We start from the raw sequence: 24,122 nt of genomic DNA, 5'->3' as shown, positions 1-24,122 counted from the left end.
ATAAAACGTTTATAACCCTTTATTATTCAAAGCAATACACAAAACAAGACAATAAATGTACTACTGTCGTCTCTTTCGACGCGGATGCACACACAAGACATTGCAACATTTAATACACTGGCTCAATATTGTTTCAATGGCAAGGTATGTTTTTATTTAAAATTGAACTTTCGAAAAATATATTTTGAATACATATGCGCAGTTTGATAACCAATGTTGCATCTAAGGAATCTCTGTTTAATGAAGATCTCTACTCTCAGACACCCGTGCCATCGATTCCCAATTAGGTACATCGATGACCATGCTGTTGATGACTGGATTGTCTAGTCAAGCCCGGGTTATTTACAGACCGCTACTATATAGCTGGAATATTGCTGAGGGCTTAACGCACCCACTCTACTCACAGACAAAGTGGGTCATGTGCTTGTCTTTTGCAGCGTGATGCACCTTTACTATATTGAAGCCGGCCCTAATGAGATAATCACGTGCCTTCTCCACCGTCCAAGAGGGTCCAATTTGATCCGAATTTTCGTATAGGCTACTTTCCGCGAGACATAACATCGTAGATCCAGTAAATAGGAAACATGCTCCCATGTTGCCGACATTCTCAGCCACCTTTCCACTCATGCATAAATCTAGCATACTGAAGATTCCACGGGACTTGACTGCTCGGCGGATTCCCGAAAGAGCTTTGTCTAAGTAAGCTAGATCATGAGCCACATCACTGATGAATATCCAATCGAATGAGTTGTTTAGTTCGCTTGGTAAATTGAAGAGGTCATACGTTTTGAAAGTGACGTTCCTTAAATTCCTAGTGGATGCAGCAGCGTTGGCCGCTTCCACAACACTCTCAACCACGTCACTTCCGGTGAAAGAGGATTTAGGGAATCTTGCCGCCATATTGGTAAGGAGCGTGCCGCTTGCGCTCCCAAATTCAGCTACCGTGATACCTGTCTCTGCAAAGTAATTGGTAAATCATTAGTTGAAAAATGTTTGGAAATAACCCCAATAACAATATGAATTTTGACACCCAAGAGATACGGACATCTTCGTCATAGACGTATTCTTTTTATCATCGAGTTTAAGAGTTATTAACATATATTAAAGACTGATACTGAAAAGACCTCTGGGTAATGGCCTGTCACACGTTATATTTGGTCTCGGTTTGTTGTTATTATATCCCTGAAATGCATGTCATTGAATGGAGGGTTTACAATACTAACGAGAGGGAGACAGTTCTCTGACAAAGTGAGTGGGATGGAAAGTGGGCAAAACTTTCATTCTTTTGAATGGTCTCAGAAACCTCAGTAAAACTGACCACGTAAAAAACATAAGGCAAAGAAAATTAAATCAGATACAAAGACTTTGTCGCAGTGAAAATGACTCGCAATAAAGAGTTCTTGTCCTGCTTGATATGTTTTATGGCCTCTAAAGTATGAATCTTTTCAGGAAAGGGAGGGACGATAGGAAAAATACGTGAAAGTGTGTTTGTTTTTTGTTTATTCCCTACAAGCAATGTTCTAGGCTGTCACAAAAAACTTGATTCTGAGCTCGGCAATCCAGGGATAGATACCATCAGCATCGACTGATACGATCACCCGATCCCGTTATTAGCCTCTTCTGACAAGCATGGGTTGCTGGAGACCAATTCTAAAAATGCCCTATCACTAATGGAGTTAATAACAAACCAAGTCTCTCTTTCAGCCCAGGTACTGCTGACAAGATGTTGTTATCGATGAACATATCCTGGTTGGCGGAGCGGTAGTCTTCCATAATATCAAACACCTCTGGCAGAGCCCCGAAAGCGACTCCTGAAAATCAACCAGACAGACTTGTTGTAACAATTAGCATGAAAGTGAATGCAGCTTAACCACAATCAAACTTGGTTTGGTTGTTGTTTATTGCCGCATCCAGTAATACTCCACCTATATAGCGGCGGTCTGTAAATAATCAAGTCTCGACCAAACACTCTTGTGATCTACAGCATGAGCATTGACCCGTGTCAACCAAGACGCTCTCTCCGAGTCTGTCAACTCGATACCGTTAGTCGCCTCTTAAGAGATTATAAGCATGGGTGACTGAAGACCCTTTCCAACCCGGATCTTCACAGGTCGCTAGTCTGGACGAGGCGCTGGTTCAGGTAATTCATAACGACACCGAAACATGACCCGACTGTCAGGCTGAAGACACAGGTTCTATTCCTCATAATGCCCCCTGCCATGATTAATATTGCTAAAAGCAGCGTAAATATGAACTCACTCACTCGCCCTTAACCCTGACAAGCCGATCTCCATTTTAACAAGACAAACACGAGGCAGTTGTGAGTGGTTGAGTGAGTGACTGAGTTTGTTTTGCGTCAGTTTTAACATTATTCAAATTAAATCTGAGACACCAGAAATTGGCTTCACACATTGTAAGTGTAGCAGCCACAAAATTTCCGAGTCCCGTGCTGGGATTCGAACGACGAACCTTCTGATCTGAAGTGGGACGCCTTGTCCATAGGACCAAAGAGGTTAACCCCGTCAGCAAGCTGACAAGGTAAGGATGTCATCTTTGGGATGACTCCACGCCCTGCTACTTAGGCATATGGGGAATTGAATCCCAGTCTTTTAGAATGTTGAGCGAATGAATTCACAACTTGGTTATGATTATGAGTATAAGATTGCATTGCTGATTCATCTATCTTAGATATCAGAGTATACCCAAAGGATCCTACCTGGAGGTCCATCAAGCTTGAAGCATTCCTTGACAGCCGGGTATCTCTGGCCAAAGAGTGGGAGCATCCTACTGTAGGCGGATGTCGACCTGAGGACTCCTTTGTGACAGGTCGGCACGTGGTAGTGAGAACTGTCCTCGTTCACCTGAATCACGCCAGCCGTTGCAAGGCCACCCAACACCTCACGAACGTATCTGACAGACGATAGGACGGATGAGGTTGGATAAGGTTGATGATAATGATGACAATGATGATGATGTTGGTGACGATGATGATGATGATGATGCGTAGAAAGAAGAGGCAGAAGGGCAGGAACCAGGGGAGGAGGAGAGACATGGGCGACGAGAACTGGAAGGTGAGAAGGAGGAAGACGAGGATCAGGATCAGTAGCAGTGAGTGCGTTTAGTTTTACGCCGCACTCAGCAATATTTCAGCTATATGGCGGCGACCCGTACAGAATCAAGTCTGGATCAGACAATCCTGTGATCAACAACATGCGCATCGATCTGCGCATTTGGGAACCGATGACATGTGTCAGCGAGCCTGACCACCCAATCCCGTCAGTCGCCTCTTACGTCGCTTATGTGGAAGACCTATTCTACCCACGGGCCGCGAGGTAACAGGGGGAAAGGAGGAAGAGTAGGATGAGAAAGAGGAGTTAACGGGAAAAGTAGGGGAGGACAGAAAGAGGATGATGATGAGGAGGAGGAGACAAAGCCGATGTTGCCGAGTTCACGGACGAAACAGAGCACAACTTTCAAGAGAATCAGTTATATACGGTTTAAAGCTGATTTCACTGTGCACTACCTTTGACACTAATGGAGAAATAATCAGTGATGTTTCACTCCATAAAAGAACGGAACCACAACACTGCAATGGGTGAAGATTTCAGCCTTTGAAGAGATCCTCGGCAATTGTTGACCTAGAGTAAACACGGTGAAACCTGTGATCGCAATCCGAATTTCAGACAGATGTACGTAATTATACAAACTTCATGTGTATCCAAAACAATGCATATGCAGTTTGCAAATCTTTAATAACCACCTTTCTTTCAAACCTTTCTTCTCGGCAATTTCTTGTGACGTCATAGGCACTTCTGCTTCCAAGAGGGCTTCTAGAATACCAGTATCCTTTGCCATTGCAATGCACAATGCTGCACTCCCAGCACCCATAAAACCAAACAGTCTGGCACCATATTCGTCTGGGTTCATCATTGTCCCTATAACGTAGTGTTTTATTCCATGAGTATTCCACCAGCCATTGGTAAGCAATGTGAAGATAAGACAGGTTTACTCTTATCAGAGTACAGAGTACATATTTCATATGTATATCTATTTACAGTAATTGGTTTGGACAAGTGATGTATATTTGCATATTTTACTTTGTGGGCATCCGTTGAAGATTTATTCGTTTACAATTCAATGACAACCGACCCCGCTAACACCCCCAACCCCATCGCATGGAAGTTTCCAAATCAGTGCTGAAAAATTCAGCTCGTTTGGACCACCACCTTATTTAGATGCGGAAAATTTACATGCCTCTGTGTGTGTTTGTGACGAGTTCTACCAGAGGGACAGGATGTCCTTTTATGTGCATGTGCGCAGAGGTGCACGGCAGTAATACGCTGAATGTTTTCGAGGTTCGCCAGAACCTATTTCACAAAGGAAAAGCTACATAAAAAGGGACTTAGTCCCTCTGGGTAGTACCGACCATCCTATCCGGCCCTTGTTCTAAGAAAGACTCATCCCTTCGCAAACCCATGGTGTCTTCGCTAAGTCGAAATCGTACAATCGACTCTGCTTTCAGTAGAAACTTTTATCGAACCAGTGACATCAATAATTCATTTTGTGATATCAAAAAAATAAATAAAAAATATGAATGAACGCTTTAATAGTGAGTGACTTTAGTTTTACCCCGCGTTTCGTTATATTCCAGCAATATCACGGCGGAGGACACCAGAAACGGGTTTCACACATATTGTACTTAGTGTGACGTTATAAGATATAAAATAAATACCGCACCTCAGAGATGTATAATTTTTCTAATATCCATAAGGAAATATTTACAGTGAGTGTCATGTGAATATTTATCCCTGAACAGCATCATTACCTGTGTGGACATAGTTGTGTGTTTACTAGACGTCATGAAACGGAGCTTTCGCTCCTTCGATGAAAGTGGGTCATCGGGAAGCTTCGATAAATGAACACAAATAATGTGTCGTACATCAAACTTCCCCGTTATGTTCCCCTTATGTCTAGTAAACTAAAGTCACGTGCCATTTCAAATGTCACGCTACAATGGATGGTTGAAGGCTTGTCATACCTGGTGTTGTTTCAGGACTTCGATTAACCAACTTCCTCACTGTTATTGTCCGTCCAAACAAGGGAGGCAACTCGCAAATACAATGATAAGCAGGTCAAAATCGTCAATCGGTTCATTGAGATTGTTGTACACTGGGATCGAATCCTATGAAGTTTCATTTTATTCGGTGGCATTTCTGATTGAACTATGACGTCACGAATTCCAGTATGTCCATTTAGAGCGTTTTTTTTGTTACATATGTCATATTTGGGATTTCACTTTCTTAGTAAAGTACAAATTCTAGTACTTTTTTCGGTTGAGTCCCATCCGGGATTCGAACCCGCACCCTCAGAGTCAGGCACCTAATCGCCAGCACACAAAGTCAGCCGCCTAGCCCGCTCAGCCACCGCGACTTCCTCAGCCACCGGCTGAGCGGGCTAGGCGGCTGACTTTGTGTGCTGGCGATTAGGTGCCTGACTCTGAGGGTGCGGGTTCGAATCCCGGATGGGACTCAACCGAAAAAAGTACTAGAATTTGTACTTTACTAAGAAAGTGAAATCCCAAATATGACATATGTTGCATTTGACCACTTTCTAAATGGCATCGTGTAATCATCGTTTTTTTTTGTTATTGTAATTTTGTATTTTACAAATACATATATCCATTATATTTTGTTTTGAGAAAGAGTGCTAGTGATTGACTGAGTGAATTTTAAATAAGCCGCTTTTAACAACATTTCAGCAGTACATCGGCAGGGGACAACAGAAATGGGCTTCACACAGTATGACCCATGTGGGAATTGAACCCGGATCTGCGTCTTGACAACGGAACGCTTTCACCACTTGGCTACCCCATTGCCACGAAAGAGTAGTACTATAGTAGTATTAGTAGTATTAGTAGTAGCTAGTAGTAGTAATAGTAGTATTTTCTGTAGTAGTAGTAGTAGTAGTAACTAATACTAATAGCACTAGTAGTTTCTGTAGTCGTAGTAGCAGTAACTACTACTACTAGTAGTTTCTGTAGTAGTAGTAGTTTCTGTAGTAATTTCTGTAGTAGTAGTTACTACTACTAGTAGTTTTTGTAGTAGTATTAGTAGTTTCTGTAGTAATTTCTGTAGTAGTAGTAACTACTACTAGTAGTAGTAACTACTACTAGTAGTAGTTTCTGTAGTAGTATTAGTAGTAGTAGTAGTAGTTTCTGCAGTAATATCTGTAGTAGTAGTTTTTGATTTAACACTAAATATCGATCTCTCACACAACCACCTGACAGATGTGTCAGCATTGTTGGAGTGTATTCTAAGTAGACGCAAGAGAAACCCATCTTGAAACACATATAGAAACATAGGATGGTAATAGTGAGTGAGTGAGTTTAGTTTTACGCCGCCTTTAGCAATATTCCAGCAATATGACGGCATGGGACATCAGAAATGGGCTTTAGACAATGTGTCCATGTGGGGAATCGAAACCAGGTCTTCGGCCTCACGAGCGGATGATTTTAACCATCAGACAACCCCACCGCCCAGGATTTTATAAGTAACACCATGAGGGAAGTATGAATCCTTCAATGCACACTCTCAGTGACGCGTTTTCAAACGGAAGCTCCACACCGTGCGATATGTAGGATACGTTATAACTATTGGTCATTGATTTCATTTATAATTACCTTTTATTACGCCAATGGGGCATACGGCAATCAAAACTGGAAAAGTAAACTATTATTCACCTCAGGAGATTGGAGAACGTTCCCCCGTCAGGATACTATGACGGAAGAAGAGTAAAAGGTTATTCTGATCAGTATTTAATCTGACAATAGTGAGCTGGCTAAAGCGCTAGGCTAGTGATCCAGGGAGGGTGAGGTGTTGGGATCGAGCCCACCCGTGACCGGGTGTAAAAACCTTGGAGTCGGCTTTGCGTACCGACTCTTTCCGTGTTGTCACAAACACGAGTGTACAGTACACAAGACTGTGTACTTTAAAGAACCATGAATGCGTTGTACATGACGAGATGGTGGCCACATGAATACATGCAAACACCTAGTTGCAAGTACAGTAACGTGCAGTAAACGTGGACAAAGGACTGTGTCTATGTGTCCCAGTCCACCCGGCTGTGAATTGGGTACCTCGTTAGGACGAGACAGCCATATTAAACTCGGTGAGCCTATTGGCAGCAAGAGATGTATGATCCCAAGAGAGTTGAGATTGATAATACAATGGGACATTAATATTGACATCCAATGATCGAAGGAAACAAATACCGGCGCCTTGAGCAAGCATTAGTTGTATGCATATGTGCGCTATACAAACATCATATAACAAAATATTGCAAGCCGAAACCAAGCGAAAATACTGATTGAGCATATAAGCACGCAAAACATATATAGTATTCCCAGAAATTATTGAGAATCATGTTGCGTCATGTAACTCATTACGTTTATTAACTTCTGGCGTTTTACTTACATAAACATGTTAAAACATCATCCTTTTACAGTCTCAGTCTTGTTTTAGTACTTTGTTAGACCTCCTCGCTCAGCAATGCATGCCTGAATACGCCTAGGCACACTACCCATCAAAGTTTGTAGGTAATCGTGTGACAGGGTATCCCAATATTGGACCACCTCGGCCTTCATATCTTCAATATTTCTCAGTCCCTTTTGGTTTATTCTGTCCTTCATGACTCCCTACACATTTTCAATTGGGTTTAGGTCAGGGCTGTAACTGGGCCAGTCTAAAACTTGAACATTTTCGCCCGACAACCACTGTTTTGTGTAGCGCGCAGTGTGTTTTGGGTCATTATCATGCTGGAAAATCCAATCATCTTCATACAATGTTTGTGCTGTCGGAAGAAGGCGACCATTTAGAATGTCAACGTATCTTTCTTTTGTCAAGTTTCCCTTGAAAACACACAATGGCGTCACTCCGCGAGCCGATATGCCAACCCACATGTGAAACTTCGGGCTATGTTTTGGTCGCTGGTAGATAGGTTTGACAGTATCTTTGGTCCAAATTTTCACACAATTAGGGAAAAGCCAAACAGAACTTTCATCCGAAAAGGAAACATTATCCCAATCTTGATTTTCATGAGCCCGACACCAGTTTAAACGTTTTTCCTTTTGTGCATCTTTCATCAACGGCGAGGGAATTCCACGTTCTTTCACCCAATTAAATCTCTGTAATTCCTGCCTAACTGTTTCATTGCATACCTGAGGACTTCCTCTGCTAATCATTTCATTTCTGATGTTCTCAACACTTTTCAATTTGCCCCTACTCACAATCTGCCCAAGTCTTCGGCGATCCACAACACTGAATTTCCTAGGCCGACCTGCCCCTGCTTTGTGCTCTAGCCCGGTTCCTGTTTGAATATTCTTCAAAGTTCTGTATACTGTAGACAGAGGAATACCATGTCTACAAGCTAACACTTTAGCATCAGCCTCACCCCTTTCAAATCATCTAGAATGAGCTTTCTTTTCTCTCTTGCTGTAAATTCTGCCATGTCAACACAGAAGCCGTCTGCTCAGACAAGGGAGATAACTCTTGACGTAATGAGCTGCCTTCTAAGCCTTCAAGAGTTGTCTCCCTTATTTAGTATGCTTAGTGCATAGTGAAAGCCCTTTTTCATATTTTTGCATCATTAGAAAAAAAACAAAGATTTTCTCAATAATTTCTGGGAACACTGTAATTCATGTCTTCACATTAATTTCATCAAATAATTGTTAAAATGATGCTAATATTATAAAAATATTATTTACATTAACAAGAGGGCGGTACGGTAGCCTGATTGTTAAAGTGTTCACTCCTCATGCCAAAGACCCTGGTTCGATTCCCTACATGGGTACATTTCTGGTGTCCCCTGACGGTATATTGCTGGAACATTGCTAAAAGCGAGGTAAAACACAACTCGTTCACGTTAACAAATATACATGTTGGTTTTAGCGGTATACGACAAATAGGGGCTTCACATGTTTGTCCCACGTTAGGAATCAAACCAGATCTTCCGAAAGACAAGTCAACCCTTTAGCCACTTGACTACTCCACCTTCCTTACGAAACGAACTATACTACACAACAAAAGTTTACATTTACTTGAAACACTCACAATATGCAGATGACTAGAACGACGATCATGAATCAAACTGCTGAAATGCATGTGCAAACATCGTTCATGTGAACTGTTGCGTTTGATGTAAAGTTTTGTTTAAGAACTCGCCAGTCTTCACTCATTTATTGAACTCGTGACATTAATCCTTTCAACGTCACGAATTTGCTTTACAATACATCGGTTCATGTGTAGCTTCAAACAGTAATGGAATATTTTACCAAATCGGTTTAGAACATTTGATTGAAGGAATGGGCTACATATACACTTGTGAGTCTACATTTTTTATAGGTAGTGTCTGAAAGCTATAAAACAAACATCTTTGCACAAATATGTAAGAGTACGATGGTAAGATAAAACAACACATGTACATTAAACGATACAAGAAAATGTGGCAACATACATCTAGTTATTATTATTATGAATATATTTATGAACATAACAATATACATTCTGTACACAGAAAAAATATCATAAATATACATATAGCTGGCCTGTTGTACCCGATTATTTTTATTGAAAATCATTAGAAAAGCGATGTTATATACACTTTTATGTACAATTTCACTTGTCGCGATTGGTTACATTCGAGGTCACTCGGGTCTGTATTTGAAACATTTATTTGAAATCTCAGCTCAAACCCACCTCATAACATCTTATAAACGTTTCAGATACGAATTTTTTTAAAAAAAGATTTGTTTGCTCTGCTCTACTGACTGCTAGAGATCAATTTTTCGTTCCACTGGGAAAAATATATATTTAGCCATATAAAATATCTATGTCCTCTATATGTTGGTCTCTGTCTTAAGTTCACATTCCGTTGCACAACAACCACTCGTTTCAGAAAAGACAGCATATGTTATGTGAGTGAGTGAGCATGGTTTTACTCTACTTTCAGCTATATTCCAGTAGTATCATGGCCAGAAATGGGGACACCAGAAATGGACATTCCACAGTGTGGGAAATCGAACCCGTGTGTTCGGCGTGGTGAGCGAACGCTTTTACCACTAGGCTTCCTCAAGGGCCCGTATGTTATACTGAGGTAAAAGCATAATGGATCACATGATGGCCCAAATGTTCCTGGGAAGAAATAAAAGAACACTTTTCCTACCATGTGATCCCTTATTTTCCCCCCTAAATATCGTTACCCCAACTTTCCGCTTCCAGCAATCAGTAAATTTTATCAGTTGTTAGTGTGAAAACTTAAAATAAGTCCGTGGTCGTTTATCAGGTTGGTGAGATTGCCCTGGTAGGTAAGGGAGGTAACTCCTAGCTACGCGCCTAGATCACATGTTCATGTAAATGTTGCCTCCATGTTCCTCCGAAGAGAAAGAGTCATAGTTTCCACATTGATCCACTAGGACAGGGGTGTTGTGGGATCTGCCTGGTAGAGTAGCGTCAATGACGTATGGGGTCTGGTCCCCGGTGTCTTCACCCCCGTACGTCAAGGGTGGGTACGCAAAGCCCTCATACACCACCTCCTCGTTTACCATGGGAGGGTATGATGCCCCTTCATATTCCACAGTGGGGTACGGGAAACAGTCTTCTTGGATGTCCCCGTTCGTGAGAGGAGGGTAAGGAAACTTTAAGGCAGTCTGTTGGTCTGCGGCTGGGAATCTCGAACAGCCATGTCTGTCGTTGTAAGTGGTCAGAATCAAGCTGCCACGTCGGTTGACGTCGTTGAAGGCGGTGCACATGAAACTTCTACGTTGTCCTTCGTCAGTGAACGTTGTGCAAGACAGGCTCTCCCTCTGAGCTTCCGATTCAGATAACCGAGTGTAGGTGAGCGTTTCAACGAACAAGGATCTGGGATCTTGTGGACTTTTCTCAGCGTCGTGGGTACTGACCAACATGTTTTGTTCCGTGGCCACTGCTTCCCAAAGATCTGCTTGCTCTGAAACAGATTGTTTGTAACTTTACATAATATAAAGTTTAAATCTGAGATAAGTTTTTGGTATTTAATACTGCCAAAGTGTTCTGCAGCTCACCGTAACTTGGGCTAGGGAAATTTCTATAGTTTCAGCGAAGTGGATTTGATACATATTTATTTTTCGTTAGTAACAAACCCAGATAATAGAGGAGGTAATAATTAGTCTAGAGGGCGCTGTCAGACATTGGACTTGATATATTTAAAAGAAATGGCCTCTGAAGGTGCCGCAGAAAGGTTAATATTAAACGTAAATTAAACTGAGATGTTTTACACCGCTACTGTGTTGCCATGCTTATCTTTCACTCGTCACGCTGAGGACCCGCGTTCGACTGCCCACGCGGGCACAATGTGTGAAGCCCATTTCAAATATTCCCCGCCGTGATATTGCTCATTTGAATATTGCTAAAAGCGGAGTAAAACAAAATTCACTCACTCTCACTTCATCTTTTAAATGGGAAAGATTAGCATCTGATATCTACAGACATAATATGATCACGTTTTCTTTTGGGATACAGACACAAAAACTGAACTGCAGGAATGTTGTGAAGGTCAGTCTGACTGACGGTTTGTATGCGTTGAGTAAGACGGTCAGACGTAAATCATCACTGATGTGTTGTACCGTGCACAATTGTGGCCTTTCAAAGACGTTTGTTCTTTTATCCGGTTTGTGGTGGTGGTAGAAAGAGAAATTTGTTTGTTTGTAATTGCGGCACGTGATCATACGAGTCATCTAAGGAAAAACAAATAACTCACATGACAATAACCAGTCCATTTATCATGCGTATTACTCCATGCACAATGCATGCTCGAAGCGCCCAATCAATCTGATTATATTACTACGATTTAACCCAAGCTGCCTGTTGGACGCTAGAAGGTTAGTGGTTACATGACTTATTCCATCGGGTACCCATTTTCTGCTGGGTGAACACAATAACATAACAGAAAGCATTATGGCAGTCACATCGACGTATGGAAGTATTGGGTCCCTGGCGTTGTGTTAAATATCAAAAAGCACAACAGCAGTGCTCCGCATCGATCATGTTGGATGCAGATCGTGAATATGTAATTTACCAATACCACTATGTATATGTTTACTGTGGAGGAACGCATGCTGAGCGACCATTGTATGTACTTAACCATGTACTTAACTATGTACTTAACTCTTCGGGACGCATGGTAGTGGGTGGTTAAAGTGTTCGCTTGTCCCGCATGCCCAGGTTCGATTCCCCACATTTGTACAGTGTGTGAAGCCGTTTCCCGATGTCCCTTGGTGAGATATTGGTGATATAAGAGGCGTAAAACCCACTCATTCAGTTAATTAACGTTTCAAGTGACCTTAAAACATTGAACCTTACCTTCTTCCGTATCATTCGTATCGTTTTTCGTCACACTATACGTTGCTTTTGTTGACCTCAAAGGTCGCTTCTTTCGACATGGTCCTGTAATATGAATTAGTAACACAGGAAGCTTTTGATAAGACTCTTGATAGTGTTAGACTTTCCACGATATTCAAACTTCCACTGTATTGATAATTACCTTAGCCTTAAACACGGATGGAAAATAGTCATAAATTCCTTATTTAATGCAAAAAAGTTCTTTCATAGCAATGTTAATCATGATAATTCGAGTTTTAGTGGTTTGTGAATAATTTAAGTTTGTGTAAAATATATAATTACAAACAGCAATAGTGAGATAAATGAGACGGGACATACCACAGATTATACAGTACGTGAGCCCAAGGAGAACACACACCACAAACACCAGTGCAGTTCCTATCAGGACTACTGTGAAAACTGAAACGAAAACGATACGAAATTGTCAGTATACATATGGAGAGAGAGAGAGAGAGAGAGAGAGAGAGAGAGAGAGAGAGAGAGAGAGAGGAGGGAGGGGGGGGGGGGGGGGTTGGGCAGAGAGGCCTGTACTGTAAGACCCGCGACACGCCGTTTCGTTTCCCTTTTATAGTGATAGTGAGACTCCGTGTATTAAAGTGCTGACCTTTTACGTCACCTATCGTTTTCAATAAAGCTAAATCTGTTTCTAAAATGGACATTTGTAATAATAATATACCACCCACACTAATTTGCATTTAAGTCATGGTCTGTTGTGTATTAATCTCCTCTCACAGGCCCCCCTAAGTAATTGAAGGAATTACAGCAAATTTGAAGGAATTGCATCTCAAATGTAAACAAACGCAGCCCACTCGCGAAACAACTGCAGCGATATCGGTAGTTTAGCGGTAATAACAGAAACACATCGGCCCTATCGGAAGCAATGTCGGTAATACTGGAAACACGATCGGCCATCTTCGGAGATTTTTCGGTCGCGAGCGGAAACTCACGCAGCAAAACATGGCGTCGTTGGAAGAAGCACCCGTCTCGGTGAGATTTGTTTTTAGTTCCTACTATTACATTTTCATACTTATCCATCTTTGACCACCCGCGTTGAATGCATTTAGGTATGAGGTGTTGTCGGGGCAATAGCTTATGTTTTTAGGAAAAGATTGTCACTGCAGAAGAGTGTCACAAGTCATGCCCCTGGAGATTGTTTACATCTGAACATCGAAGTCGTGCCGATGATTACGAACATCATGAACGTGCGCCATGAAGAAGTTTATGAGCCATAATTTTTCTTGCTACTAAGTGCAATTGACAAATTTAAACACATTTTACAAAAAAATAATGTTATATCTGGCGCACGTTCGTAATCATCGGCACGACTTCGATGTTCAGATGTAAACAAACTACAGGGGCATGACTTGTGACACTCTCCTAGAGTGACTATCTTTTCCTAAAAGCATAAGCTTTTGCCCCGACAACACCTCATACCTAAACGCATTCAACACGGGTGGTCAAAGATGGATAAGTATAAAAATTTAATAGTAGAAACGAAAAACAAATCTCACCGAGACGGGCGCTTCTTCCAACGACGCCATGTTTTGCTGCGTGAGTTTCCGCTCGCGACCGAAAAATCTCCGAAGGCCGATCGTGTTTCCAGTATTACCGACATTGCTTCCGATAGGGCCGATGTATTTCTGTTATTACCGCTAAATTACCGATATCGCTGCAATTGTTTCGCGAGTGGGCTGCGTTTGTTTACATTTGAGATGCAATTCCTTCAAATTTGCTGTAATTCCTTCAATTACTTAGGGGGGCCTGTCTCAGTAAAGTCCTTTGTCAACGTTTCCTATCTCCCTAGCACTGGGACTGTAGTTAGACCGAATTTAGTTTCACAGTTGTTTCACTTTTTCACATATTAACTACATACATTGTGGATATAAAACATTGTAGATATAACTTTACATTCACACAAGTTATGAGTAACACTAGACGTAAGTAGATTCCCAAATAGATTCTCTCAGTTGACGGGATGATCAAGTATGGACGTCCGGCATCAATACCCGGTCATAGTGGAGGATGCAGATAATCACAGGAAGTGAAAACTGACCTACTTGATTGTGTGAGAGAAACATCACGGCAGTTCCGTCTAATCATTGCACATGTCACGCCACTGACAATTAATTTGTTTGATGTTGAACGTCGCCACTGACAAAATGACGATTTTCATAAGTGTATTTCAATGTGACCAAGTTGTAAGACCTTCATTATGGTGTCCGAATAAAGCAAACAATTCAACTTGTTGCAAACTCCAAGAAGGTAACCCTTCACTTCAAAAATCAAAATTAAATATTTATATTTTTCTGCTCTAAAATGACAAACCAAAATCGGTTTTAAACTTTTTTAACCATCACATTGATATTTAGACTCTTATGAACGAACATTATGATCAAGCTACAATTACGATTAGACTAACTTATCAAAAGCATTGAAGTCATAACAGTATTATATGCGGGGAGTATATCGCCGGTTCAGTAAATCTCTCTTTCTTTGATTTTTTACACAGAAGCGTCTACACACAATGGTAAAAGAACTGAGAGAGTTTGGTTTTCCGCCACTATTCCAGCGGGGGGCATCATGAATGGGCATCACACATTCTACGCATGTGGGGTTTTGAACCAGGATATTCAGTATGACCAGCGAACGCTTTAATCTCTGGGCTGCCCCACCTGTACCGTGTATACAACAAGTACAGCATGATCATAATCTGAGAAATTCAATACACTTTGCAAAGCATCCTTTGAAAACAAACCAAAGATGTCTTACCTGTTCTTACATTATAACCACGTCCAGCTGAAATATTGAAATGATATATATGACACATTGTTTTATTAAATAACTCAAAATATATAAAAAAGATTAATACACAAAAAATATTTTTTATTTAATGTCAATTAGTATTTAGGAAACAGTGCTTACAATCGATTGCACTACTTTCGTTGAAATGCATCTATCCAACTACGGATATCTCGAACTAAAATTATTGGTTTCTTTGAGTTTCACCATAGTTTACCGTAAAGGTAGTTATTAAAGTTTGGATGTGATATTTAAAAGAGAGATAGGAATTAAATGTCATACATGTACGCCTGTGTTGCACAAACCGTAAAACGTCTAATGTTTGTTACTCAATTCACATTTTGAGAATTTATTTCCTTTATACATGCCCTCACCGGAGCTCCAAATTAGGCGCGTATTTGCATATTTTACTCAATAAAAATCACATTTACTCCATAAATTACAAATCTGGGAGTACAAAAAACGCATAAGAATCACTTAAAACCCAATAGGTCTATGACATCTTGTGTACTTTACTCAGTTAACCAATTGGCTTGCCTATGATTCGTCGTGGCGCCCAAACTCTGCAACAACATTAGCTACTGGTAGGCGATGCCTAAATGTACATATACTATTTTAGCCGTAGCCACTGTCTGGGGTTTACTCCAATAGCCACAGGATTTCCATGTTGAGTATTTAGAAATGACTGCCGAATGTTTGGTTATATGGCAAATACTAAAAATTGAGATACATTTTTTCATTTTTTATATTTAGAAGACTTGAGTACCCAACTCTGTGTAAAAATACTCAATTCTGTTAACTAGTGGGAGAATGCAAAATGCTTGTTACTCCTCAAAAAATGCAATTACTGATATATAAACAGACATGGGAGTAAATACCCAATTGCTTACACGTCAGGGCATAAAAAAGTTTTAATATTTATAAACAGATAGGAGCAATATAAAAACCTTTTTGTTTTGTAGTCTTAAACAGTGATGTAAATTTATACTATTACTGGCGGTGCTGGTTGAGAAACCAATAGGATCTGTTGCATGTGGAGCTAAAACATATTTCAAGATTACATCTGGGCGTTTTATTGTACTGTGTATGCTCAAACAACCCGACAGGGTTTAAAAGTAAATAAAACCCAACAGCTGAACACGAATGAATTTATGAGGTGACGTGAAATGGAGTTTAACGTCGTACTTAAGAGTATCTCGCTCACATAACGACGTCCGTGTGCAAGTGTGGCAGTATCTACTAACCTAGGGTTAAAGCTGTTTTTATATTGCTAGCTCATGTAGACACCATGTGGCAGTTGAGCACGAATACCACTTAGACACATTATACTGTCTCCGAGCCGACCGGTCCTTGTTGTACGCATGTACATTAATGAAAAGCGCCAGGCAGGGAGCAACAAGTACCATATTTTAATGTTTTATGGTATGACGCGGCCCGAAATCGAAACCGCAATCTTCCACGCAATGGGCGGACCGACCAACCACTACACCACGGAGGTGGTCAGTTAACATGTGAATTACTATAAAGGTTCTCCTGTTACTATTTCAGCCCCTTTGAACAGCCACGTCTTTCCGAAAACGAAACTTTAATTTAATTCCTCTTTATATTTTCGTTCAAATCAGGACGTTTTCATGACTTTGTTTATAGAAACCTGGTTTGGGCTGACCAAAGACACAGAGACACTCGTCGGAAGGGAAGGTTACTCATATTGCTTATTAAAGATAATTAACCCAGACAGTGTGTAATGTTGTTCCTCGTACATCAGATAAACACCCATACCATCGCTATTCATCAACATCGCACACACATAAGCATCTATTTCCATGCTGACATCGACACCAGCACGTACATGATACGATACTGATTTAGATGCGTTTGAAATACCGTAGTTATAAAGCAGGCGGGTTCATTAATTTGACCACTACTTCAAACGGTATAGTTCACTTTTATCATTCAATATGGACATCATACTACACTTGGTTCAAATCAAGCGCTAAAAGGTTATCTCTCAAACGGAAATGGCTATTACGGATGCAGATATCTCTGATAAAACTGGTGGAACTATGTGGAAATGATGAAGCAAAGCCAAACACCTGCAGAGAATAGGTTACCTTTCTTCAGTGTGGCGACGTTGATTTCCTCTGAGTAGTTTCCCTTGCCTGCTATGTTGACGCCACGTACCCTTATGGAGTAGGTTTCATCGACGTCTAAACCAGTTAACGTCACCGACGTAGAGGACGTTTCCGTTGTTTCGTCTCTGGCACCACGTGTCCAGGAGATTTGGAAGTGTTGGTCTGCATGGCCGTCAAACCCTGGGAGCCACGACAGCGTGACGTCGGTCTCCGTGACGTTCACCTCCGTCAAGTTGGTGGGTGGGGAGGGCGGTACTGGATAGAGAGAATAAAAGAGCCGTAAACGTTTCTGGTTCGTTTTGAAGTTAAGCCTGAGTGAGTGAGTGAGGATTTACGCCGCAGTCAGCAATATTCCAGCTATATAGTGGCGGTTTGTCAATAATCGAGTCTGGACCAGACAATCCAGTGATCAACAACATGAGCATCCATCTGCGCATTTGGGAACCGATGACATGTGTCAACCAAGTCAGCGAGCCTAACCATCCGATCTTCTTACCTTCGCGGGTCAGTTAAGCCTGAAGTCATGCATGCCCAATAAGTTGTGAATAAGACTTGCAATTGCTGATCTTGGATTCAGACCCACAATTATACTAATTATAAACTTCTTGCGTGTTAAAAAAAAAAAAAGGGGGGGGGGGGGGGAGGGAGGGAGGGGGGTGGAATTCTGAACGAGATATTTCAGTTAGTATACCGCAAAATTTTACTCATAATAATACGATATTACTGTTTGTTGAATACACAATGTCAGTTAAAGAGTGGTCAGATGTAGCATGCTATTTAACAATTAATCTTTGAATAATGAAACTATTGGACCTTGCAACGTTTTAAGCTGCTGTTAGTTAAAACACTCAATGACAATTGGAATACAATGACTTTTGCAATTACGTACTATTCCACGAATTGTGATAGGAAATATATGCTTGAGTCCATACTTACGATAAACACTTTACACCTCACAACACCCAATACCTTGAACGATCAGTCTGTAGTTGATGTCGTATTTGCCGAGGGGGTTGCTAATGATCACGGTATAGTTTCCCTCGTCCCTCCTGTGGACGTCCAGATGAACCAGCTCCAGTTGGTAAGATGACCCGGATATCAATGACAGATCCTTGACTCTTCTTGAGGTAGAGGGTTCAGAGTTTCCATTCACGGGGGCTCGGGACCAGATAAGGGACGGTTTGGGATTGGCTGTTACGTTGAAATGTATTTTATCAGATTTATCGGTCGGCCTGTAAAAAATCGCCTCGACTCCTGCAGTTTCTTCGACAAAAGGAGCACCTGAAACAGATACATACTTAAATGTTTAATCATGTAGAAAATATGTTGTTTTGTTCTGTGTTTTATTGTTTGTTGGTTTCTTTTCTTTTTCATTAGAATCCGTGGGGTTAATACCTGCCATCCCTATATGTTGAAAAGTGTTTTAAGAGCATTTTGTTAACGTTGAAATCTTATGATAAATATCCCTAATCATCACTTGCTTCACTGCGTGTTCTGACACGTCGTTCAAAATGCCCAATAAGCACACCGAAAGTTTATTTATAACTATCAAATTTTAGTGTTCCCATACTTTGTGTTTGCACTGTACGAAAGTGATGTTCTTACCCTTTCCCCAAGCAAAACATATCATTGCAACCCGATGGTATGTTCTGTACTCACATCTAAAGTCAATGTCAATATTTTTCGACCTTTTGCTACCAACTCCATTGGTGACTGCACAGGTATAGGTGACTTTCCCAAGACATTTGGCATTACCAATGACATAGCGGAAGCTGTAATTATGCATTGGCGAGTTTGATGGAGAGTCGACTTGAACGGCAGCCTCACTGACAGAAAACCGCCGACTGGACAGGTTAGTGTTGCCTCTTAACCAAGTGATTTGGGGCGCCGGAAAACTGTCGACATTGCACGTCAAACCGATGTTGGATCCCGGTAGAGGTACCGTATTGGATGCAGTCACTGATATTTCCGCCGGATCTGTAACGACATACAACCTACCTTGTATCGTGACGACATATATGCACCTGTAATGCTTTTCGAAATGTGTGCTTGAATAGGGTATTTCGCATGCAGTAATATCATGTAAATTAGGAAAATATTTCCTGAAGAGAGGAATATTTGTGAACACGTTGACTTAAATGTCACCACTATATATGCCATTTAAGCTAAGTTTGATAATGTACTTTAAAACGATGTTGTAAAATCATACGGAAATGAATTTTATACTCGATTTACATATTGAACAAAATAGGTTAGGGATATTGGTATTTTTAGGATTGACATTTTATCAGTGAGTCAAAGAATACATAGAGCATTATTCATAATTTCTAATTTCTAAACGTACATATATCTCTAACTGTTTTTGTGCAGCATATTTTAAGACTTATTTTTTAAAACCATATAATCATATTTACATTTGACGATTAGCTGAAATGTCGCTGTAGCTTCTCCATGTTTGTTCCAGGCCCTGCAGGTGTAATTGCCAGTCTTGTTTCGCTGAACATCAGGTATATGCAATGTTTGTCTTGAGTCTATGTGGGTAGTTTTCACTGACCAGGCAAACTGGCAGGGTGGCCTACAGTCAGCATTGCAGGCTAGGGTGACTGGTGAGCCAAGGGTAGTTTCTTTTGTGTTCTCCTCGTGTTGAATAACAGCAGATTTCGGTCCGTCTTGAAAGACGAAGTACACGTACTTACTGACGTTCATAGTTTATGAATGTGGAAGTGGGGGTGTTGTTTCTGTGGGCGAGGGGGAGTTGATGATTTTAGAGATTGGGGTGCCCGTGGGCGCGGGGATGTTATTGATTTTAGGGGTGAGTTGTCACCGAGTTTGTTCTGGGGAGGTGGGTGATCATCAGTTTTGTACACATGTAGTATGGGAGAAGCCAGAAAGTTTTGTACATGTCATGCAGAAGAAGGTGTGCCCTTATTTGTCTATAAATATCAGGTGAAAAGTGTCACTCCCATTGTACATGCTTCTCCACAAAAATTACCATTGACCCTCCTAGCTATAAAGTTTGAACCGATCCTTATGTAACTGTGTTTCGTTGTCCAAAACAATATTAGCTTACATCAACCTTAAACACGTCAAGAAAACAGATATGCCTGTTGACAAATGAACCTTTGTTAAGGTTGTTTTGAACAACGGATCACTGGATCGGCAATATGTGGATGAACACAATATTCAGTGATAATGTTTGGCAAGGTCCTTAGCTGGAAGCCTTCCATTACAAACACGATGTACACTGCTGTCTGTCAAATGATGATAGGTTTTGGGGTTTTCTCAGCGCATGAATACGCCCAAAAGAGGTTAACATGCTACTCATTTTCGTCCTCACAGAAAGGGGAAACAGGTATTTTAATACGACAAGTATGAACCGTATGAACCGTAAATCTCACTCACTGTATTCAAGTACTTACATTCCACAACAATGTGTACATGCCTGTCTGCGCGTCCGTGTTTATTTTCCATATGGCACGTATAGTCTCCTTGATCACTGCTTGTAAGATTTGAAAGTATCAGGTCTCTTGAGGGAAAAACACGCCCGTCTTTCCTCCATATTGTGTTACAGCGAGGATTGCAGCTGATCCTGCTCTTGCATCTAATTCTGACAGATTCTCCTGTGACTTTCACGAAACGTGTCTCAGTTGGAATCAGCTTGATTTCGCTTGGTCCCCCTAGTCAATTGAAAGCATTATATCACTACGATGGAAATATACATAAGCGGATGAAAACAATTAAGAATGAGATCCAGGATCACTTGGTCATCAAAAGCTCCAATCACACAGACACGCAGTTAACATATCTGTGTCTGCGCCAAATTTCACTGTACACGACAGTGAATTTTCTTTCAACGGAATCGTCCATCTCTCCTGCCAGCATCTAAGTTTTGAGTCGATTCAGTCAAATTGTGATAGTTGCTTCACTGGACCATAATCAGGATAAAATGTTCCGCTATATTGGTAAACGTACAGCACATTCACTACTTTTTCTTTTCCACCCACACAAAACATGCCTTATTTGAAATCGGAGCCTGTTCACTCTATTTTACTGCTGTAAAGAACACACAGAAAAAATCTATGAGTAACACAAGAAGTATACTCAATCTCAAGCACAGACACACAAATAACATAACATAGCCAAATATACCTGTAAAGTTCAGCAATGCACAAAAATATATATGTAAAGAACAAGGTGCATCTCATCAAGCACTCACATCGATGACTACGCAAAAGCAATTCAACTGATACAAATGCAGCGCAAATCTATGGAAAGCTATTTCATTGAGCACATTCTGAGGATTCTGTGTGGTCAAAGATTTACTCACGTTCCGCTGTAATTAATAACGCGGGACTCTCATCGGACATGGCTGTACGTTCCATTGAGATGCAGCTGAATCTCTGTTCTTTCACCCACCGAAATTTCTGGATCTTGAATGTTGAGGTGCTACTGCTGTTTTGGGTAACACCATTCCGCTTCCAGAAGTAGTTCATTGTGAGATTGTGATTGCCAGGCACAGTCGACGAATTCGATAGACACTTGAGGGTTAGAGGCATGTTGAGAACAGCAATGTCCTCAGCTACTACTCTAGGGGTTGTTGGGGCATCTGAAAAGTCACATGGTAACAGGATGTTTTGGTTGGTTTGCTGTTAAACGACACTCAGGGATATTCCAGCTATATGACGGATGTCTGTCAATAATTGAGTCGGGACCAGAAAGTTCAGTAATTAACAGTATGGGCATCGATCTACGCGACTGGGATATGACGACAACTAAGTCAGTGCGTCTGACCGCCTGATCCCGTTAGCCGCCTCTTACGACAAGCGTGGGTTGCTGAAGACCCATCCGAACTCGGATCTTCACGGGTATTGTAACAGGCCATTGTAAGGAACACCTTTTCGATCAATGACTTGTTGAGAACTACAGTGGAAACTTACAGTTGAACTTAAATTAGACATGCACATGTGAACACAGCTAAAGACTCACCTAATTTAATGAGTGTATCCCATTGCTGTCATTTACAGGATATGACGATATGTAAAATGTAAACAATGCAAAAGAACTAACCTGTTACAAACAATGTAAAGATTGAACCCAATGGCTTATTTGCTGACCCTTTTGTCCATCGGTAGGTCCCTGCATCTTGCTGTTCCACACTTCTTATAGAAAAATGTACTCGACCCTCCATACTGGAGTTGTTGCAGCTGAAGCCGAGCTTGTTTTTCATGGTGATCGTCTGGTCCTTGGTTATAGTGCACAGGAACTCATTAGAGGGGCTTAAAGCGTAGATCACGGTTGAAGAAGGAATGACAATATCGTCACCGAGCTCTTCACCAGCTCTAATAAAAAGGTTATCTGAAACAATTCAAGAGCAGTCAGTGTCTGATTTAGCCAAAATCATGACTTGAAATAATCGTTTTACATGTTTTAAAATGTGCTGTATTGTTGGAAGGGGTATTAATCCTTGTTAGGTTCAACGGTACTATGTTTGTGACGCCCATGATGTTGGCATTTCGAAAAAAGAACATACTTTCATCCATTTACAACCAAAAAGATGTAATTTGAGTAAAAGTTTATATTCTCACCCATGGGGCAAATGATTTTTAGTCGCTCTAATTTAGCAGAATTAAGTCAAAATAAGCTGAATTTCGTATCACGACACTAATGAATATACTTTCATTTATTTCAAAACTGCAAAACATAAAAAACATGTATTTTCAGTGAAAGTAAATATGCTCGTCCATGGGCCAACGATGACTGTCAGTTAGCGGAGTCAAGTCACAACGAGTTGAAATTTGTGTCATGGTGCATCTTAACATTTTCCCATTCATTTACAACCTCCAAAACATTTATGCTGGGCGAAATTAAAATTTGGGTTTTCGAAAAAATGTTATATTCATAACAGCTGCATGTTTATATTTGCCAAATCCCGTGTGAGAGGGTGGCCACAGTGCGGGCGGAGAGTTTCTGGACTTTTGTGAGTCCAGAATTAAATTGTGACGTATTACACTGTGTATAATATCTGTGTGAGCGAGCACTATAATACCAGCTAAAGCCTGGGCTAGTACAAGCAGCCACACATACACACGCATGCACGTTGTCATATGAGAAAAATATTCTCAAATCCAGTTTCACCTCACCTATAATAAATACATGTACTCACAAGCATCGGAGAAGTGACTAGACAAGAGGATTAAGATGTGTAGCAACATGATGATAAGCTGCAGCAGCCTGTTAGATGATGTGTCCTTCACTGCGACTATAACACAACGTTATTTTAGTTTCGATATGGAAATACGCTTTCATGATATTTTACGTTTACATTCGATAAAGAGTTGCTTCTAATAAAGTTACAGGGAAGTATTTTACAAGAGCCAGATACTCCGACTGAAACAGTTTACACGGAAGCAGATCGTAACCACGAACATCAAGGACAGTGTTAATAAATTGAATGGGCACAATCTCCCCCCCCCCCCCCAATCCCCCTAGAAACATTGGGATCAGGTGGTCAGGCTCGTGGACTTGGTTGACATATGTTACCGTATCACGCTTGTGTAGATCGATGATCATGCTGCTGATCACTGGATTGTCTGGTCCAGACTCGATTATTTACAACTGTCGAGGTCACTAATCCAGTCTTTTGTGTCGAAACCTGTTTTTATGACAAAGTGTCATACTTATTGTCGTCTTTGCGAATAGAATAATGTATATTTTTTTCAAATATGTAATAGTATCATCTGAAAACATAATAGCATCACCT

At 40.9% G+C, this 24,122-nt stretch overlaps 2 protein-coding genes across 3 annotated transcripts; both read right to left on the bottom strand.

Annotated features, from left to right (window-relative positions):
- Positions 1–3: 3 nt before the first annotated feature.
- Positions 4–5,112, bottom strand: LOC137293815 (S-adenosylmethionine-dependent methyltransferase Rv2258c-like). Of its 2 annotated transcripts, none has more exons than XM_067824570.1 (5): positions 5,039–5,112; positions 3,761–3,935; positions 2,717–2,910; positions 1,689–1,811; positions 4–956 (listed from the first exon to the last, which is right to left on the bottom strand). In XM_067824570.1, exons 2-5 carry the CDS (start codon positions 3,928–3,930, stop codon positions 397–399), a joined length of 1,047 nt encoding a protein of 348 aa, XP_067680671.1. In that variant the 5' UTR covers positions 3,931–3,935; positions 5,039–5,112; the 3' UTR covers positions 4–396. The 2 variants fall into 2 exon arrangements, with proteins under 2 accessions (XP_067680671.1, XP_067680672.1); XM_067824571.1 differs by having other exon boundaries at positions 4,826–5,097.
- Positions 5,113–8,669: 3,557 nt separating this feature from the next.
- On the bottom strand, positions 8,670–23,624 carry LOC137293813 (cell adhesion molecule Dscam1-like). Its single transcript, XM_067824567.1, has 12 exons — positions 23,526–23,624; positions 22,430–22,717; positions 21,690–21,968; positions 20,782–21,039; positions 19,777–20,031; positions 19,022–19,339; positions 18,332–18,643; positions 17,342–17,617; positions 15,201–15,227; positions 12,750–12,830; positions 12,393–12,476; positions 8,670–11,001 (listed from the first exon to the last, which is right to left on the bottom strand). The coding sequence occupies exons 1-12, from the start codon at positions 23,572–23,574 to the stop codon at positions 10,394–10,396; spliced, it is 2,835 nt and encodes a 944-aa protein (XP_067680668.1). The 5' UTR covers positions 23,575–23,624; the 3' UTR covers positions 8,670–10,393.
- Between the last annotated feature and the right edge of the window lie 498 nt (positions 23,625–24,122).

The sequence above is a fragment of the Haliotis asinina genome, chromosome 8 (genome assembly GCF_037392515.1).
Source record: "Haliotis asinina isolate JCU_RB_2024 chromosome 8, JCU_Hal_asi_v2, whole genome shotgun sequence".
Lineage (NCBI taxonomy): Eukaryota > Metazoa > Mollusca > Gastropoda > Lepetellida > Haliotidae > Haliotis > Haliotis asinina.
Note: the sequence above shows the minus strand (reverse complement) of the source record. Positions and strands in the feature narration are given on the sequence as shown.

What these genes read in the sequence shown, in the direction of transcription:
- LOC137293815 (XM_067824570.1), bottom strand. Translation starts at nt 3,930, where the DNA reads ATGATGAACCCAGACGAATATGGTGCCAGACTGTTTGGTTTTATGGGT. An exon ending in AAGAAAGGTTTGAAAGAAAG is followed by an intron (nt 2,911 to 3,760) that starts GTGGTTATTAAA and finishes ATCGTCTGTCAG; the next exon opens with ATACGTTCGTGAGGTGTTGG. An exon ending in CAAGCTTGATGGACCTCCAG is followed by an intron (nt 1,812 to 2,716) that starts GTAGGATCCTTT and finishes GTTGATTTTCAG; the next exon opens with GAGTCGCTTTCGGGGCTCTG.
- LOC137293813 (XM_067824567.1), bottom strand. Translation starts at nt 23,574, where the DNA reads ATGTTGCTACACATCTTAATCCTCTTGTCTAGTCACTTCTCCGATGCT. An exon ending in TATTGACATTGACTTTAGAT is followed by an intron (nt 18,644 to 19,021) that starts GTGAGTACAGAA and finishes TATCTGTTTCAG; the next exon opens with GTGCTCCTTTTGTCGAAGAA. An exon ending in CACGTACTGTATAATCTGTG is followed by an intron (nt 12,477 to 12,749) that starts GTATGTCCCGTC and finishes TTCATATTACAG; the next exon opens with GACCATGTCGAAAGAAGCGA.